This window comes from Rhinatrema bivittatum, chromosome 6 (assembly GCF_901001135.1).
Source record: "Rhinatrema bivittatum chromosome 6, aRhiBiv1.1, whole genome shotgun sequence".
Taxonomy (NCBI): Eukaryota; Metazoa; Chordata; class Amphibia; order Gymnophiona; family Rhinatrematidae; genus Rhinatrema; species Rhinatrema bivittatum.
This window is the reverse complement of record NC_042620.1, coordinates 295,352,392-295,371,869: the sequence shown is the minus strand read 5'-3', so window position 1 is coordinate 295,371,869 and position 19,478 is coordinate 295,352,392. Positions and strand designations below refer to the sequence as shown.

The 19,478-nt window shown below is 48.1% G+C and overlaps 1 protein-coding gene across 1 annotated transcript in view; it reads left to right on the top strand.

Annotated features, from left to right (window-relative positions):
• The window catches only part of CENPI (centromere protein I), a 252,860-nt gene that overhangs the window by 39,703 nt on the left and 193,679 nt on the right, over positions 1-19,478 (top strand). Inside the window, 1 exon segment of the mRNA XM_029607381.1 lies at positions 2,320-2,427. Coding sequence (XP_029463241.1) covers positions 2,320-2,427 — 108 coding nt within the window.

Below are 19,478 nucleotides of genomic sequence, written 5' to 3'. Positions count from 1 at the left end.
GAGTCTCTGTCAAAATGGTGCCTTCTTTCTTGCCGAAATTTTCGTTCCTGTAGTACCACGGATCAGTCCAGACGCCCTTCCCTGTTTGCTCTTTCACATGGTCCACTCAAAGCTTTTCCTACAGGTATTAGGATGCCAGTACTGTATTCTTCTCTTCTGAACACTGGAAGCATTGGTTATTGATGACCAAGTACATGCAAGAGGGTTTCTTTCTACAGAGCTCCTTACAAGGTTATAAAGTTACTCCATTGAGTTTTTGTAGGTAATTGCTTGATCTTGATCTTGTTTTTCTGCTTTGACAGGAAACACTTCAGTGGTTGTTAAGTGTGGAGGCGGTTGTACTGGTGCCAGTGACCGAACAGGGACAAGGCAGATATTCCATCTATTTCTTTGTGCCCAAGAAGGAAGGCATGTTCCGACCTATCCTAGACCTGAAGAAAGTCAACCAGAGTCTTCCTCCCTCGAGGATAAGGGAACTCGTGTGCCAAGTGCGTCGGTTAATGAACATGATGCACCCCAGGGTGTGCACCCCAAATTTTTTATTTTTATTTTTAATGGTGGTGCTTTCTGTAGACGTTCCTATTTAGTATCGAGGCTATATTAAGTAGGAGGAACACAGAAAAAGTTTTTGGGGTTTTTTGTTTTTAAGTTGAGCCTTTGATGCGTGGGAAGACTTTATGCTTGCTCTGCGCGGTTGTTCTTATGGTAACCCATAAAAATGTTAGTGCTAGCAATAATTTTACCGAGTGATGAGCCTTCTTGAAAATTCAGACAGTGCTGACATGTTTTGCTTACGGACTTGTGCTTAGCATTCCTTTCACTTATGTCTGAGTATTAGTATCCTAGACTGTAAAAGTCAGGGCCCTTATTGGCCGTCATCTGCATACACTTCCTTTTCCACCCCACTCCAATGCTGTCAAAGTGGAGAGTGATGATGGAGCTGCGTCAAAAGCGTTAAGGGTTGTAATCCCTTGCCTTCTGGTAAGGGTAGTAATTGCTGCTCTGTGCTGGTTACCCCCATGCTTATCAGTTCCCCAGACCATAAAATGTCGTGGCCCTTGTTGGTTGTCTGAATTCAACTCCCCTTTTCCCTCTGTCATTGAATCAGAAAGCTTTATGGGCTGAGATGTCAGCAGTATCTCCTGAAGATATTTGTAAAGGCAGCCACTTGGTCATCTTTGTATTCATTCACTAAGCATTGCAGAGTGAACATCAGGCTAAGACAGATGATGTAGTTTTCGAAGCTAGTATTCTGAGGGCAGCCTTGGCTCTTTCCCATTTGCATTAGAAGGTGCTTTAGTACTTCCTATGATTCTGATCTGATGTAGCAGAAAGATGGCAAAACTTACCGTAGTTTCTCTAGTAATTTCCTTTGAGTCCTGTTTCAGTCCAGAACTCATCCAGGAGGTCAAAAGCTGTGGTTTATGCTGTTTTCCATAGGGATGTCTGGAATTTGTAGAACTTGAAACACTAGGAGGATTTACTTCTCTTGACATATCCAAGGCTTGTAATCTTATTTGTTCTCTTTGTATTATTCTTACACTCTGTTTTGTGAACAATTCGATTTTGGAGTTTATCTTTTAAAAAAACCAAAACAAACAAAACTAGGCAATTCTAGTTTTGTGAATAGTATATTGGTTTTTCCTCTGTGATGCACTGCTAATAGGGAACTTTTGTTTTCAGCTTTATTTTACTCAGGAGTTTTGGTGTTTGTTACAATAAGAACAAAAACAAGAGAAATTGCTGGAAAAATGACTTGTAATAAACATTGATAAATTCCTGGGAAATATGAAAACAAAGGTTACAAATTATTATATCAGTGGTGATGTCATTAGAAAAGTGATGTTCTGTCTCCCATATGCTAGCAGGGTGGCGCAAACCTATATGTCTGGGCTGGTGTAGCAGTACTCAAAAGACAATTATCAGGTAAGACTAAACTTCGCCATACATACTTGCATTTTTTTTTCTTTCACTTTCTCTTGCTCTTAAACAAATTTCTAATTTTCATTGAGATAGTGAATCAGTTTTCATTTTAGGCACTTTTTGTGGGGTTTATATAGAGCTTATATTTTCTGAGGGAGTTTTTAATCTTCAAAGTTACATAAATGGAGCAGAGACTGAGCTGCCGCAGTACTAACTCCTTCCCCCCCGCCATCAGTCACTCATATGTACTGCTGCAGCAACAGGTAGTCAGTGTTTCGGGTAGCAATGAACTCTTGTCAAGCTCTGCAAAATTAAAATCTCTGAACATTCTTGGGTTATTGATCTAGTATTCTTTCTTTACAGTTTCTTTTCATGTGATTCTGTTATCTTCTGCAGGTGCTGTTTATTCGATGGCTGATAGCTATGTTTGACCAGATTGATAGCTTGGAACAGCTTCATGCACTCTATGGCTACTTTTTCTGCTCCCTAAAAGACAACAGGCTGGTATGGAGAACTGAAACATGTTTCTTTTTACAGTGGGCAGTATTTATGTAAAACATGTTATATTGGGGAAGTGGGTTTTCCAAACAGGTTGAGTGGTCCCTGGTGGGCTAGGCCCCACTTTAGGTTCGGTAGGGACACTGCATGGTAGGCTGAGGTGGCGCATTCTTGTGTTTTTGTGCTTCCTGTGTTGCCCACCATAGAGCGTCTGTAGGTGCAGGATTTAGGTAAAGCCGGGCGCATGGGTTGTGCATGCGCCTTGCCGCAACCTGCGTAGGTGCCCGAAATCTGCGCGCATAAAACTTTTAAGCACAAGCCAACTGAACCCATGGTTATCATCCCTAATGGCTCCGGCAGCAAAGAAACATAAGCGCCATTCTCTCTGTGCTGCTTGTAATATTAGGGCTACGCAGTCTGACCTGGATTCTTACTTATGCCAGCACTGTGAGGAGGCCCAGGGAGAGTTGGCCTCCCCAGACTTTGCTAAGCCTAGTTCCTCCCAATCAAAGGATGGGTCAGCCACGACCTTAACAAGAAGTACCCCAGATCTGAGTAATCCCGGGACTGGGTCTTCCATAGGAAACTGAAATCCAGCGGCATCTACCCCAGAACTTCCTGGGCTAGGGATGGACCCGGCTGCCTTCTCTTGGGTGGAATTTTTTTCAAGGCCTTCAAGCCTTCGTATAGTTGCAGTCTGTTTCCCTTGCCCCTGTCCGGATGGAACCCCAACCTGTAAGGCTTCCCTCTCCCAGCCCTATCGGCAGACCTAGGGACATGCCTTGCCTCACCAAGTGTAATACTGGCAGGGAATCATACAGCACTGACTAAGAACGGGATCCAGATTCCATGGAAGATGGGGAAATCCCACTGGGTTTAGTACCATATCGGACCATGTTATGTTTTTTTTTCCATAGAGATGAGTTGCCGGCCCTGGTTTCCCAGACCCTGAAGAAGCTGGGAGTTCCTGGGACGGTTTCTTTACAGGAAGCCTCTTGCTATTTTCCAGTGCTGGAATCCACCCAGGAGTTGATTGACCTGGAATGGAATGCCCCTGAAGCGAGTTTTAAAGATGGACGAGCATTAGAAGCTCTATACCCAGTGGATCCGGCAACAAGAGAGCGTCTACATTTCCCTAAAGTGGATGTGCTGGTTTGCGCTGTCCCAAAGCGAGCTACTATCTGTATAGGGAGGAGCGGCCTCAAAGGATGCATATGATACACGAATGGAGTCCATCCTTAAACAGACCTTTGTCACAGTTGCAATGACTTTACAGTTTGCTTCTAGTTGAGCTCTGGTAGCTCGTTCGTGCCCGCTCCTCTCTCTGGAGGTGGATGACTCTGTGAATTCCAGAGAGGTTATGGAACTCGCCGCTACCTTCTTAGCTGATGCGGGCTCTGACATAGTCCATACCTCGGCCAGAGGAGTGGCTTTAGCGGTGGCGGCCAGAAGACAGCTATGGTTGCGGAATTGGTCAGCAGACGCAACCTCCAAGGCAAACCTTACAAAAATGCCCTTAAAAGGATCACTCTTCAGAAGCAAATTGGTAGCCAGGGCACTGGAGCCCTGGCTACCAGAAGATGAGAGAGCAGTTACAGCACCCCTTGCCCATGAGGAGTCAATCCAGGGGCTCTCAACGCTTTCTGCTCTACAGAAACTTGACATTTCAGAGGTTTCTGACCTTTGGGAGGTCTTAGTCCTTTCAGAGAGAGGCAGGTTCGGGTTCAGGTTCATCCTGAAACCCCCCCCCCCCAATAAAGTTTTGCCGACCTGATAAGGGGGTAGACTGTCTCTCTTCTACTAGCAGTTCGAGATCACTTGAACAAATGGGTACTGGAGGTCATACAAGAAGGATATGCGCTGGAATTTCGTAGCACTCCTTGCCATTCCCAGCACAAGAAGCAGGCAGTACTTCTTGTGCTGGGAATGGTAAGGCTCCTCAGGATGAGGGCTATAATTGCAGTATCTGCACCATATGAAAATGAGTGATTCATTTCCACATGGAAACTTTGTACTCCGTGATAATGGCCATACAACCGGGAGAGTTCTTAACCTTCCTGGAACTTTCCGAGGCCTAACTTCATATTCCAGTCTGGCCAGAAAAATGTTTTCTAAGCTTTGCAGTACTGGGCTGCCATTATCAGTTCTGGGTTCTGCCCTTTGGCCTGGCCACTGCTCTCAGAACTTTTTCCAAAGTTATGGTGGTTGTAACGGCTACACTGAGAAAAGAGGGAATCCTGGTGCACCTGTACTTGGACGACTGGTTGATCCGGGCAAAGTCTATGCAAGAGTCTCCGGGTGACCAGCAAAGTGATCTCCCTGCTTCAGGAACGCTGGTCGTAAACCTGGACAAAAGCAGTCTCAAACCCTCCTAGTTCTTGGAATATCTGGGAGTCCAGTTTGACACAAAGCAGGGCAAGGTCTTCCTCCCATCTACGCGGATAAGGAAGTTGATATCCCAAGTGCATCGGTTGGCGAACACGATACGTCCAACTGTGCTACGCTATCTTCAGGCCCTCTGGCGAAACCCGTGGAGGTAGTGAAGTGAGTGAGGGCATACATGCGACCACTTCAATGCTCCCTGCTGTCACGTTGGAACCCACTGTCTCAAGACTATTCAGTTCACCTCCACTTACCAATGGAGCTGAGAGCATACTTCCAGTGGTGGCTGCAGGAAGCTCATCTGGAGTAACCTTGTCCTTTGCGAACTGGCTGGTCCTCACGACAGATGCGAGACTCCGGGGCTTGGGAGCTCACTGTCGGGAACTGACGTCCCAGGGGAGTTGAACCAAGGAAGAAGCACTCTGGAACATAAACTGCCTGGAAGCCTGAGCAGTCAGATTGTCATGTCTACAGTTCAGCTCCATACTCTAGGGTCAAGCGGTCCGTGTAATGTCAGATAACGCAACAATGGTAGCCCTTATCAGTCGCCAGGAGGGAGGAACCAAGAGCCAGCAAGTGTCATTGGAGATAGATCTCCTTATGGAATGGGCAGAAATACATCTACAGATTCTCAGCCTCTCACATCGCAGGAAACGACGTCGGAGCAGACTTTCTAAGTAGGGAGAGTCTGGAACCAGGAGACTGGGCATTGTTGGCCAAAGCATTTCAGCTGCTATGTAACTGGGGCCTTCCGTCCATCGACTTGCTGGCTGCATCTCACAATGCAGAGGTTTCCTGATTCTTCACCCGCAGAAGAGATCAGTGTTCCCTGGGGATTGATGCTCTCGTTCAGACCTGACCGGAAGAGGGCTTGCTATATGCTTTCACTCCCTGGCCCCTGCTGGACAGGGTAATTCGCAGAATTGAGCACCATAGGGGATTAGTCCTAGTAGCTCCAGATTGGCCCAGGCGCCTGTGATATGCGGACATGCGGAGACTCCCATGTGCCTCCCACTGCACAGGGACCTGCTACAGCAGGGTTGGGTCCTTCATGAGGATTCGCTTGATTCTGTCTTACGGTTTGTCCCTTGAGAGGACTCGCTTGATGAAGCATGGATATTTGGGGGGCAATAATTGCCACTTTACTCCATGCATGGAAGTTCTCTACATTTTTAACGTATGTACAGGTCTGGAGAGCATTTGAGGCCTGATGCAAGGAACGCAGTCTTCCTCTCGGGTGGGCAAAATCCCACTAATTCTGGGATTTTTACAGGATGGCTTGAATAAGTTTGACCCTTAACTGCTTGAAGGTCCAGGTTGCGGTTCTCTCCTTTTTTAGGGGCGAGGTGAACGGAACCCGCCTGTCGGCTCATCCAGACATGGCCCGCTTTCTGAAAGAGGGTAAAGCACCTCTGACCACCCCTATGGTGGCCGGTTTCCTTGTGGAATCTTAATCTAGTATTGGAGCTTTTGGCAGGGTCCTTTTGGCCGCTGTGCGTCATTTCCTTACAATTAACCCTAAAAATGGTGTTCCTGGTGGCTATATGCTTGGCACATTGCATCTCTTAGCTACAGGCATTGTGTCGGGAGCCGTTCCTCTGGATGACTCCAGGAGCGTTACAACTTCGTACCATTCCATCCTTCTTGCCCAAGTTAGTCTCTTCAGTTTCATCCGTAGCTCATTGGATCAAGGAGGTGGTCACGGGAGACTACGTGGAAGTAAGAAAGCCATTACCTTTTCAGGTTAAAGCTTTATTCCACAAGAGCTTTAGCAGTCTCCTGGGCAGAAGCTAGACTGCTGTCTCATCAACATCTGCCGAGTGGCGATGTGGTCCTCCTTAGAACCTGGAGAAGATGTGTATCACCTGGACGTTCAGGCCTGAGAGGACGCAGCCTTTGCAAGGGTGGTGTTAAGTGGACCGCAGGCAGCCTCCCGCCCCGATCGGGAGTAGCTTTTGTACATACCATTGATCCTGAGTCCATCTGGCTACACGCTAGGAAATTGAGAAATGACTTACCTGATAGTTTCGTTTTCTTTATTGTAGACAGATGAACTCAGCATCCCGCCCACGGCTGCCCAAGAATGGTGCCAAGGAATCGCCTGGATATGAATATAGATTCCAAGAAATTACGGGTAATCCGTCACCCAATCCCTAGATCAGGGCATCTATAATCTTGCTGGGGTTCAGTGTTTGGTTGAGTACAGTTACAGTTGTTTTATTAGTCAAGTTGGTTTTAATTATGTTTTAATCAAGTTTTTCATTAGTATGTTCACAATGGCTTTTGAAGAGAATACTGAAGGACTGAGGTCACTGCAGGGGTGTGACTCTGTCTCCATCTGCTAGCAGGAGAGCATATAACCCCACTGGTCCTGAGTCCATCTGTCTACACTAAGGAAAACGAAATTATCAGTTAAGTAACTTTTCCATTGCTTACCTGTAACAGGTGTTCTCCTAGGACAGCAGGATGCTATTCCTCAGGGAACCCGCTTGCCACCCTGTGGAGTTGGGTTTTCTTCTAGCTTATTTTGTTTTCTTAATTCTATATTACGAGACTGAAGAGAGACCCCATGTGGATCTGTGGATAGTGGCTTGCTCAGTGTGCCAGTCAGTTTTCCATGCCGGGCTCCATCTGATGTCACCCACTTGTGAGGACTGACATCCTGCTGCCCTAGGAGAGCACCTGTTACAGGTAAGCAGTTCTGCTTTCCAGGGTCTCAGTTCATTGCAAAAATATCCAATTGTTTAGCCCCTCCTGTCTGCTCACAGCCTCAACATATGTATCAGGGCTAAACCTTCAGGGAATTTGTCCCCAGTTTGTCTAACTTATCTGAGTTTTGATAACATGAAGAAATGTCACATAGGTACAAAATTGAAATATTTACAAATGGAATTAAATTTATTTAAGCACAAAGAACAAATAATTTAAATCTCAAGCAGCAAGGGGTAGTAAGCATAGTTGTTCCTTTCTTCCTGGGTAGAAACTGGCTGGCCCAGTGCAAAGCGCTAAGTGCCTGGAACCAGTTCTGTACGAGTCCTCCCATCCTATTTACTTTCTGTGCCCATGACTGGCTAACTGCTTTAATTTCTCACTGCCTTCATTCCATCCCCCACAATTCAGCTTTATTGCTGAGCACATCCTTCCCTTTGATCTTTAGTTTCCCTGTACGTACCAGGATCAGTCCAGACGGTGGGTTATGTCCCCCGTCCAGCAGATGGAGTCAGTCTGGACTGATCCTTGGTTCTACAGGAACGAAAATTAGCAGGTAAGAAGTAATTTTCTTTTATATTTATATATCCCCCTCTTTCCTATGTGCACAGAATTCAAATCCTGTCCCCTGCCGTGCCTACTGAGACACTCTGCTAGCTCAAGGCACATTTTCCTCCAGGTCTTCTCAGTCTCTTACGGGAATATTTTTTTTTTATGTGTTCTGTCATTTTGTCCAGTAAAACAGATGGCCAGGCCCTGCCACACAGACTAGTCATTCTTTGGACTCTCAGCTGTGCATATTTCTTCACGATATACTCCAGTTACTTAAATTATATACAAAAAAAAATAAATTTGACCCTTGTATTCCAGCTCGCTTATTTACCATACTTTAATCATGCTTTTCCATCCATAAGCAGGCTGAATTCGTCATAAGTGGTGATGACATTGGCTGGTATCAAACTCCTTTCTCCAGCTAGCAGAGGTTTTAGCTCTACTGAACATGAGCCTCCTGGTGTGTGGGTGTGTGTGTGTTTTTTTTTTTTTCCCCCAAGCACACAAGGACGTGTATTCAATCTCTCTTGAAATTTTTCTCTCTAATCTTACATTTTATTAGCATTTAGACAGGTGGGTTATGTACCTCTGCCAGTAGTTGGAGCAAAACTGACATCACAGTATATATACCCCTGCAGTGTCAGCCCACCAGTATTCTTAGTCTCCAGCAGATGGTGGACATCCCTATGGGGGTATTGCTTTAAAAAAAAAAAAAAAAGGAAGAAATTAAAGGAGACTATATGCACTGCTCTGCTGAGGTGATACCAAAAGGTATCTTCCTCATTTGAGTTTCTGCTGGGGTAATAGCCATTCGATCCCTCCCCCACTCAAGTGCTTTGGTCTGGTAGCCAGTTCCCATGGTGGACTTAGCTGATGGGAGATCCAGCTGAAAGACTAGCAGTTGCATGAAGCTGTGCCCGGTGGTGAAAGCAGTATCCCTTTCCCCAGGCAGCCAGAGACCAGAGATGTACTCAGCCGAGATGGGCTGGGCACAGGTAAAGAGCTGTGTTTAAAAAAAAAAAAAAAAAAAAAAAAGAGTAAGGGGGAAGATTATTAAGGACCTCGTCCCCTTCTGATCTCCGAAGCCTTGGCACGCCACTCTGACTTGTTTCCTGCCTCCATGGAGGACTTGGAAATGGCAGTCTGACAGTTTGAGTTGACCATTTTAGGCTAGGCCCCGTTCTCAAGCTTTTCTTTGGCACCACGTGGTAGGCTGTGGCGGTGTTCATGCATTTTTGTTCTGCGCATCTCTGCTGCACATCTGGGCTTGCAGTCTGTTTATGCCTGCGCATCCAGGTGGGGCGTCTTCTTGGACATCCAGGATTTTTTTTGTAAGTCCAGTTTTTTTGGACATCCAGGTTAGGTGTCCAGGTATAGATGTTCCTTTTTCTTGGAAATCCTTATTTTGGACAGATGTACAGTTTGGTCTGTTGTCAGACCCTGTTGAGCTTGTTGATAATGGACACATACCATGGCGCTGGTAATAAAGCCTGAGTGCTTGCAGTGTGTGCTGCTTGCCATATTAGGGCATCGCACTTGGTGTTCCCTCTAAACTGTATTAGCGCTGCCTAGCGGCTCAGGGGGATTTATCCAGCAGATTTTGCTGAGCCCGGCCCATCCCTAAAATAGCGGGACTGGGACCAGGGTGAGTTATGTCCCATGTTTCACCTGGTTTTGAGGGCCCCCCCTCCTGGTTTGTCAGCAGGGGAGGAACACTCAGTGCTTTTGCCATGAATCCTTCCATCTTTTTATTCATGTATGGAATTTTTTCTACAGGCACGAAAGGCAGAGCCAACCAAGATTTCAGTCCAGGATCACAGACTGTGAGATCCTGCAAGGCTGGTGGAGCGAGCAGGCGCCGGAGTGTGTCTTCCCTTGCTGCAGGGCATAATCATGACACTGATGTGGATCCTTTCTCCCTGGAAGTTAAGAATATTCATCTGGGTTTGGAGCCGTACACAATGGTGTTGCGTTTCTTTCAGGGGTGAATTGCCGGCTCTGGTTTTCCAGATGCTGAAGGTATTGGGAGGGCCGGGTTCTGAGCTCCTGGCTGAGTCACGAAAGAATCCCATTTTTGACTTCTTTATGTAAAGCCTCATCTTCTTTTCCTGTAATGGAGACCATTCCAGAATTCATTGATCTTCAGTGGGGTTCCCTGAAGCAAATTTTAAAGGGGGAAGAGTCTTGGAAGGCCTGTACCTCCTAGAGCCAGTTGAGAGAGCAGTTGTTCCTTCCAAAAGTGGATGTGCTTGGGTGTGCTGTCACAGAGCGAACTACTATTCCTGTAGAGGGAGGAGCAGCCTTGAAGAATGCACATGTTAGAAGAATTGAGGCCAGCCTTAGGCAAGCATTTCAAGCAATCGCAATGACTTTGCAGATAGCTTCTTATTGTTCCCTGGTGGCTCGCTGTTTACTTCTCTCTCAGGAGGTCGCTGAATTTGGTGTGAATTTCAGGGCAGTTATGTAATCAGCTACTCCCTTTTTGGCAGATGCAGGCTGTGATTTTGTCTGCCCCTCAGGCAGAGGGGTGGCTTCGGTTGTAGCAACCAGGCGTCTGTTACGACTGAGGATGCGGCCAGCCAATACGACCTTCAAGACTATCCTTACGAAGTTGCCCTTAAAGGCTTGCTTTTGTTTGGGAGCGAGTTGGGGAAAATGGCCAATAAATGGGCCCGTCCCAGGTTCCTCAATTGCTGGAGGATAAGAAGCAGTTGTTGCATCCCTTTAGCATGAGAGGCTGCTCTAGGGAATCCAAATAGTTTCGACCCTATAGAGGAGCGGCTTTTCAGAGGACTACTTGATCTTTGGCTAGGTCTCTGCCCTTTCGTCCGAAACAGCCCAGATGGAGTACAGGCTCAGGTAGTGGAACCTCCAGATCATCCCCGGGAAACAGGAGATAGGGGGTTCTCTCTCCCCCCTCGCTCTCTTTTTTTTGGTTTGACCACCGTGCCGAGTACCATTTTTCCAAGATGATGGTCATGGTTGCAGCAGAGTTGAGACAGGATGGGATTCTGGTCCATCCATACTTGGACGATTGGGTGCTTTGGACCTAGACTCTGGAAGAGAGCCTGAGCTCGGTTGGGTGATGAACCTGGCTAAGCAGACTTCAGCTCTCCCAGTCGCTAAAGTGTCTGTGATCAGTTTGACATGAAACAGGTCAGGATGTTCCTGCTGGAGGGTCGTATTCGGATGTTGACGTAGGTGCATCTATTGATGAGCACAGTATGCCTGACAGTTTGGGCCTATCTATAGGTGCTCAAATTGATTGGAAATACTATGGGCGAGGGCACATATGCTTCCTTCTTGGCATACACTGCTGTCTCATTGAAGCCCACAATCTCAGGGCTATTCGATTCAGCTTTGTCTGTCAATGGAGGTCTGCACACACCTGTGGTGGTGGTTAAAAGCAGATCTGAGAAAAAAAACGGGTTTCCCTAAGCTCACCGGACTGGCTAGTACTCGGGACAGATGTGAGCCTCCAGGTTTGGGGAGCTCACTGTCCGGAGTTGACAGCGCAAGTGCAATGGAGTGCAAAGGTCTGTATGGCGTGTAGTGGATCAACTCTGCAGGTGATCTGCAGGCCTTGTCTTGGTGGGAGTCATTCCTTTGAGTGACTCTGGGAGCATTACAGCTGCCTACTGTTCTTTTTTTGCCCAAAGTGGTTTCAGATTTTCACCTGATTCAGTCCATTTCCCTGCCGTCTTAGGGCAGGGAAAGAGATGTGGAGGAATATCACCTGCTGCGGCCTCGGATATCAAGAGACATATTGTGAAGTATTTGGAGGTTTCTAATCCTCTTAGGAAGACTGATCACCTGTTTGTTCTTCACGGTGGACGTAAACAGGGCGAGCCAGTTTCATGGGTTACAGTAACTCACTAGATTAAAGAGACTGTCATGGCCATGTATGTGGATGCTGAGCAGCCATTGCCTAATCAGGTTAGGGCTCATTCCACTAGGGCTCAGGCAGTGTCATGGGTGGAGGTTAGATTGTTGTCTTCCATCGACATTTGCCGAGCTGTGACATGGTCCTCCTTGCATGCCTTTTCCAGGTATTATCGTTTGGATATGCAGGCCCGGGAGGATGCAGCCTTTGTACATACAGTTTTGACTGGACCACTGGCAGCATCCAGCCCTGTTCGGGAATAGCTTTGAATACATTCCACTTGTTCTGAGTCTGTCTAAATGCTAAGAATTGAGAAATTACTACTTACCTGATTTCCTTTTTAGTATAGACAGGTGGATCCACCTTCCCGCCCTTGGCTGCCAGTGGGTTGTGTTATTGTCCTGCATGGCTGCATGTTTCCAGGGGGTTACTGGTAAGTGTTAATCCAGTCCCTAATATATTCTTTGAGCTCTGTTTCCTGTTGAATGAGTGCTGAAATAGTTACCTGTTAATCAAGTTTTTTGCTGGTCCACAGTTGGCTTTTGCGCAGAATATTGGCAGGCTGATGTCACTGCAGGGTTATATATACTGTGATGTCAGCTTTGCTCTATCTGCATCTGCTGGTAGAGGTGCATAATCCACTTGTTCTGGATCCACCTGTCCATACTAAAAAGAAAACTATCAGGAAAGTAGTAATTTCTCATTTTTATTTCTTCAGTAATTACCTTTTTATAGTTGCCTGGCTGCCTCTGCAGCACCCACAACAGCACTTTCAGTGCTGCTTAAAAAAAAAAAACCTCCCCCCCAGGACTTATGCCTCAACAATGTTGGGCAAAAAGAAATCTCCTATGAATGGATTTAAGAACTGTATTTGTGGCAAGATAATGTCCCACATGCATGGGTAGAAACTATGCTATTGATGCTTTGGGCTGGACCATAATTAGCAAACTGCTATGCGTGTGGACAGATGTCCCGCATTCCAAGTGTTCACAATATGTCTCTTGATATCCGAGGGCCACAGCAGGCGATATTCCTCCAACATGGCAACACGGGCCAATGCCAAGATGGAGAGGTTCTTCAGTCGCAGGTGAGAGATTGGGTCGGTGGGACTCGATACTCTGGTGTGCCCATGGCCTATGGGAACCCTTCTGTACATGTTCCCTCCATAGCCCCTCATTGTGACCATACTACGGCATATAGAAGCCCATCCAGGATCGGTGGTGCTGGTGGCGCTAGAGTGGCCACATCACCTGCGGTTCACCAATCTTGTTAATCTGTCAGTGGATGGACCTCTGCTGCTGGCTCATTTGCAGGGGTTGCTTCGCCAAAGACCCATATTTTCGGATAGGGCAGATCGCTTCTGTCTCGCAGCTTGGCTTTTGAGAGGTGTCGATTACGCTTGAAGGGTTATTCAGAGTCAGTTATTGCCACCCTTCTTCAGGCTATATCTCCTGCTACTTCCATTGCTTATTCTTGGGTGTGGAAGGTTTTTGCTGGTGTCAGCAGTGTTTAGAGCCACTGCTGGTTTCAGTTCCGCACATTTTGTCCTTTTTACAGCAGGGCTTGTCCAAAGGTTTGGCTTATAGCTCGCCCTTGGTTATCTTGGGGTAAGATTCAGGGCAAGCCTTTGGCATCTAATCCCGATGTCGTTTGTTTTCTAAAGAGTGTTAAGCATTTGCGTCCAGAGTGGAGTCTCAATTTAGTGTTGCGGGCTCTCCTTGAGGCTACCTTTGAACCTTTGGGTCACGCTTCTTTGAAGGATCTTACCTTGAAGACGGTCTTTTTAGTCACTATTTGTTCAGCCAGGCGGATCTCGGAGCTGCAAGTCCTTTCTTACAGCGACCTTTTCCTGAGGATTTCCAATGATAAGGTTTCTTTACATACGGTGCCTTCATTTCTACCAAAAGTGGTCTCTGCCTTCCATGTAAATCAGACTGTGGAATTACCAGGGATTCCGGACGGGTCTCGAGATCCTTCCTTGGGTATGGATCTCTATCTTTTGGGTGTACGGCTAGTAATGTTACACTATTTGAAGGTCTCCAATGCTTTCAGACAATCTGATTATCTGTTTTGTTCATTGGTGCAAAGAAAGGGGAGAAAGTGTCCAAAGCTTCTTTGGCCCACTGGTTGAAGGAGACTATTAGCTCGGCTTATATTTGCAAGGGCTGCTTGGTTCCGATGGGTCTTAAAGCTTATTCCTCTCGTGCTCAAGCAGCTTCATGGGCTGAGTGTCAGCTAGTGTCTCCCCAGGAGATATGTAGAGCTGCTGTTTGGTACTCTCTTCATACTTTCACCAATCATTACCGTTTGGATGTCCGCGCGCCGGAAGTTGTCATTCGGTGAGGGTGTGCTGAGAGCAGGTCTTTCAGGTTCCTGCCTGGTGTAGGATTGCTTTGGTACATTCCACTTGTCTGGACTGATCTGGGTATGTACAGGGAAAGGAAAATTGGTTCTTACCTGCTAATTTTTGTTCCTGTAATACCACAGATCAATTCAGAGGCCCACCCTCAGTGTTGCTGCCGAAAGACTATTAGGCCAGTGTGGTCATAAGAATTCCTTACAACTGCTCCTTCTCTGAAGTTTGTTCAAAATTAACTGGAGGTGGTTTGTGGCTATCCAGTTCAGGGGTATCCAACCTGGGGTTTTCTTTTACTTCACTCTGTTTTCAATTATTTTGGCTTGGGTACAGGTCAATACTGAGGGTCTGCAGGTGGCACTCTCGACACGTAGCAGTGTCCCAAAGTTTTGTCCTCTACCTTCATCTGCTGGTAGGGATGAATAAACCCACTTGTCTGGACTGATCTGTGCTATTACAGGAACAAAAATTAGCAGGTAAGAACCAATTTTCCTTTTGCTTCTCATTAAAAGGATCTAAAGAACTTGCCTGACTTTATCCTACAAGCTGTAGGTGTAGTACAATATAAATAAGTAATCTGCCATCTGATAATCTTATCTCCTCTTACTCCACTTTTCAATTATCCCTCTCCATTTACTTTTTCACTAGATGTATGCGACTGGCAGGTTTGGGAGGCTACATTGCCTTGGGCATAGCTGGAAGGATACTATTTTCATATCCTTTGAAACCCTTGTTGAAGAACTTAATATATCTAATCAAACCAGTTTTTCTTTCATTGCACTTGTGTAGAGATGTTTTTCAAAGTCATGGTGTCAACGATGCATTGAGGGCAAGGTGATTTTAAGAAACTTCAAACAAAAAAAAAAAATCTCCACACAAATTTATTTCATAACTTTGTTACAATCTTAGACATGCCAATAGCATTATAGATATCAACTTAATTGCTTGGTGGAATGCTGATTTGTCTTTAAGCCTTGATAGTAATGATTGGCTTATGTTGTGCTCACTTTAGAAGCTCTATCTGCAATAAAAGCAAAGAATACATACATTGTTGTATTGTACATATAGACTTCCCTTTATATATTGCCAAGTTTAGTTTTGCTAGGCCTGTATGTTGGATTGTTGGAATTGTATCTACATTTTCATCTGTTGTACCTAGGATGCTTTGTGATATTTTTGGTATAAACCTTGTTTTTACTGTTACATGTGGGAGAGGGGTGTATCTACTGTAATGGTAAGGATTCCTCATTTATTACAAAGCTGCTAGATTAGCATTTTATTAGACCATTGGAAGTCAGTCGTGGCTGAAATAACCATTTTGAAAAAGATTGCTCACCTGCTCCGTCTCTCTGGAGCGATGCAAGCAAGTTTGGAGACCATATTGGACCTGGTGCAGCGCTGTTAGTTCTTAAAAGCTCTACGTGCACTGTGCGGAAAGGACTTGCATGACGTTGTTTTGTTGTATTAACATCATGGTCCTTTGCCTCTTTTTCTCTTGTGTATAGAGTTTATCTCTTGATTTGTTATTGTGCACCTTTAAATTATTAAAAAAAAAAAAATGCATTGGTGGGAGAACTTGCAAACATTGAAAGGGCATAGAAAATACAGACTGAAGAACACTAGTTCCCAGTACGTACCAGGATCAGTCCAGACAGCTGGGTTATGCCTCCCCTCCAGCAGATGGAGTCAGAGAGAAAACTGAAAGCACCCCCTAGATATACTGGTGTGCCTCCTGCGGTCCTTCAGTATATTCTCTGACTCCAGCAGATTGAGAGGCATAACCTGCGGTTCTGGTCTGGTCAGTTTCTCGGTACTGGGAAATAGAAAAAAAAAAAAAAAAAAAAAGGGGGAGACAAGGGACAAGATCAATTAGTACATCTTTCTGTCCTCTGTCTGCCTGTTTGTCTTTGTTAGTTTGTCTTGCGCTGCGAGGCTGTAGTTCAGTGTGGGGCAGGCTCGGAGGGTAATACCCTCCTCTTATTCCCGGGATAGAGTGTCCGTGTGGCTGGGGGAGAGCTTACCGGTGGGCCGGTCACCCTCCCCCCCTCAATACCAGGGATCTGACCCTGAAGGGGGGTTTAAAAAAAAAAAAAAAAAAAAAAAAAAAAAAAAAGTTCAACTAAAGAGTCATTTAAGACCTGTTGGGGACAGGCAGTGAGCTCCCCTGCTTTACCCCGACCAAAACAGCCTGCCCGTGCCTTTCGGACCCCGGAGGGGGTGGCTAGTTCACCCGGCGCGCGTTTGCTGGCAAAATTTTCGCCTCACCGGTTTTTGGCGCCTTTTTTCGCTGTCAGTGCAGGGCTCCTTCTTCAGATGCCGCGATCCTCGGCTTGCCGGACATGTGGGGAGGCGGGGGCGCGTCTTTCCCGTGAGGGTCTCTGCCCCCGATGTATTCCAGGGGGTGAGGGACCCTCGGGGGGGCCGAGCGCTGCCCGCAGCCGCTCTCCTCGCCCCTCTGCGTCGCGGCACAGCAGTGCCTCCGGCAGCCGGTCTTCGGCCCCTCCTCCCTCGGGGAGGAGTGCGGCGGCCATCTTGGCCACGCGGCAGGATAAATTTTCAGCTTCGGAGGAGGAGACCTCCCCTCCTCCCTCGCCGGACGCACGCAGCCCGCGCTCTCAGCCCGATGTGGGGTCTCCTCGGGGACCCCTCGCAGCGAATGCCCCGAAGACAGGATTAAAAAGGTCAGTGCCTTTTTCGTCGGATTTTGTGCTTTTAATGCACAAGGCGTTTTTACAAGCAGAATCCGGCTGGGAGCCGGAGGTGCCCCCTCCCCCGAAGGTGCCCAAAACGACTTCCTTGCCCCGGGGGAGTCCGCCGGGAGTAGGGTCGGCCGGGGCTTCGGCTCCCCGCCCGCGGGGGGGAGGCGCTGAGGGCCTGAGCGATGCAGGGGCCGCTCCAGAGTCCCCGGGGGCTCCGGATTTGCTAACGGCGGACGAGCAGGGGTCCGTAGAGGGGGATGACCCTCAGGTGCTCCGTTTGTTTGCTAAGGAGGAGTTAAGTGCCCTTATTCTCCATGTGCTGCAGGAGCTAGAATTAACGACACCGCCTCAGGAGGCGGACTCGTCCACAGGGGATATCGCGATGGCAGGGCTTCGGGCCCCCCCTCAGACTTTTCCTTTCCATCACAAGGTCTTGCAGATTGTCTCGAAGGAATGGGAACTGCCAGAGGCTTCCCTGCGTGTGAATCGAGCCATGGAAAAGTTATATCCCTTACCTAAGGATTCTTTGGAACTGTTGAAGACACCCGCGGTAGATTCGGCTGTCACGGCTGTGGTCAAGCATACGACTATCCCCGTGACGGGGGGCATAGCGTTGAAGGACCTCCAAGACCGCAAGCTTGAGGTCTTATTAAAGCGTATTTTTGATGTGGCGGCACTGGGGGTCCGAGCGGCGGCTTGCAGCAGCCTTGTGCAGAGGGCCAACCTCCGCTGGGTTCAGCAGCTGCTGACCATGCAGGAGCTCCCTCCGGGCGAGGCTGAGCAGGCAAATTGTGTGGAAGCAGCGGTCGCTTATACAGCGGATGCCTTGTATGACTTGTTGCGCACATCGGCTCGCATTATGTCCTCGGCAGTTTCAGCCAGGAGATTGCTGTGGCTCCGTCATTGGTCGGCGGATGCCACATCTAAGGCGAGGTTAGGTTCCTTTCCTTTTAAGGGCAAGTTGCTGTTTGGCGAGGAGCTGGATCAGCTCATTAAGGACCTGGGTGACAACAAGGTTTACAAGCTGCCGGAGGATAAGCCTCGGCAGCCTCGGTCGTTTGGTAACGCCAGGGCTCGTTTTCGGGGCCAAAGGCGTTTCCGTGGGGGAAGAGGGGGTTCCTTTTCCCAGCGGCAGCAGGCGACGAGATCCCAGGCCTGGTCTTCTTCTTCCTTTCGTGGCAGGAGGCCTCTACGCGGAGGCTCCTCCCAAGGTTTTGCTGCCATCAAGCCCGCACAATGAAGGTGCGCGGGCCCACTCCTCCGTTCCCGTTATCGGGGGCCGGCTGTCCCGGTTCTGGGAGGAATGGGTCAAAATTACTTCGGATCAATGGGTCCTCGACGTGGTTCGGTACGGCTACGAGTTGGATTTTGTACGTCCCCTCCGGGATCTCTTTATGGTGTCGCCGTGCGGCCCGGTGGAAAAACAAGTAGCTATAGCCCAAACGGTCGCTCATCTACAGGCTCTGGGGGCGGTGGTTCCGGTTCCGCGGGACCAGCTTCGGACGGGTCGGTATTCCATATACTTCCTGGTTCCCAAGAAGGAGGGCACCTTCCGGCCCATCTGGATCTCAAAGGAGTAAACAAGGCGTTGCGGGTGCCTCGCTTCCGAATGGAGACCCTCCGGTCTGTTATTGCGGCTGTCCACAAGGGAGAATTTTTGGCTTCTTTGGACTTGACAGAGGCCTATCTACACATCGGCATAAGAGAACGGCATCAAAGGTACTTGAGGTTCATGGTGATGGGGGACCACTATCAGTTTTGCGCCCTCCCCTTCGGGTTGGCCACCGCGCCGAGGGTGTTCACCAAAGTTCTCGTGGTGGTAGCGGCTTCCCTCCGCCGCCAAGGCGTCCTTGTGCATCCTTATCTCGACGATTGGCTCATCCGAGCGAAGTCGCATGCGGCTTGCACCCGAGCGGTCTCCTTAGTGGTTCACCAGCTGCAGGAGTTGGGTTGGGTAGTCAACTTTGCGAAGAGCAGACTCGAGCCGACCCAACGCCTGGAGTTCCTGGGAGCTCGGTTCGACACCTTGGTGGGCAAGGTTTTTCTTCCGCAGCAACGCATGCTCAATCTCATGACTCAGGTACGGCGCCTGTTGGAGCTCGAGATTCCCACGGTCTGGGATTATTTACAAGTCATTGGTCATATGGTGTCTACTATGGAGATGGTACAATGGGCTTTTGCGCATATGCGTCCGTTACAAAGAGCGCTTCTGTCTCGGTGGGATCCCCGCTCGGAGGAGTACGGGATCGAATTGCCGTTGCTGGAGCCGGCTCGCTCCAGTCTCTCTTGGTGGTTGACTCCAGACAATCTATTGCAGGGGGTGGACCTCGAACCCCCGTCCTGGTTGGTGGTGACAACGGATGCCAGCCTGTCGGGCTGGGGAGAGGTCTGCCAGTCCCGTGCAGTCCAGGGCACCTGGTCAGCACTCCAAGCAACTTGGTCCATCAACCGATTGGAGACCAGAGCGGTCCGCCTG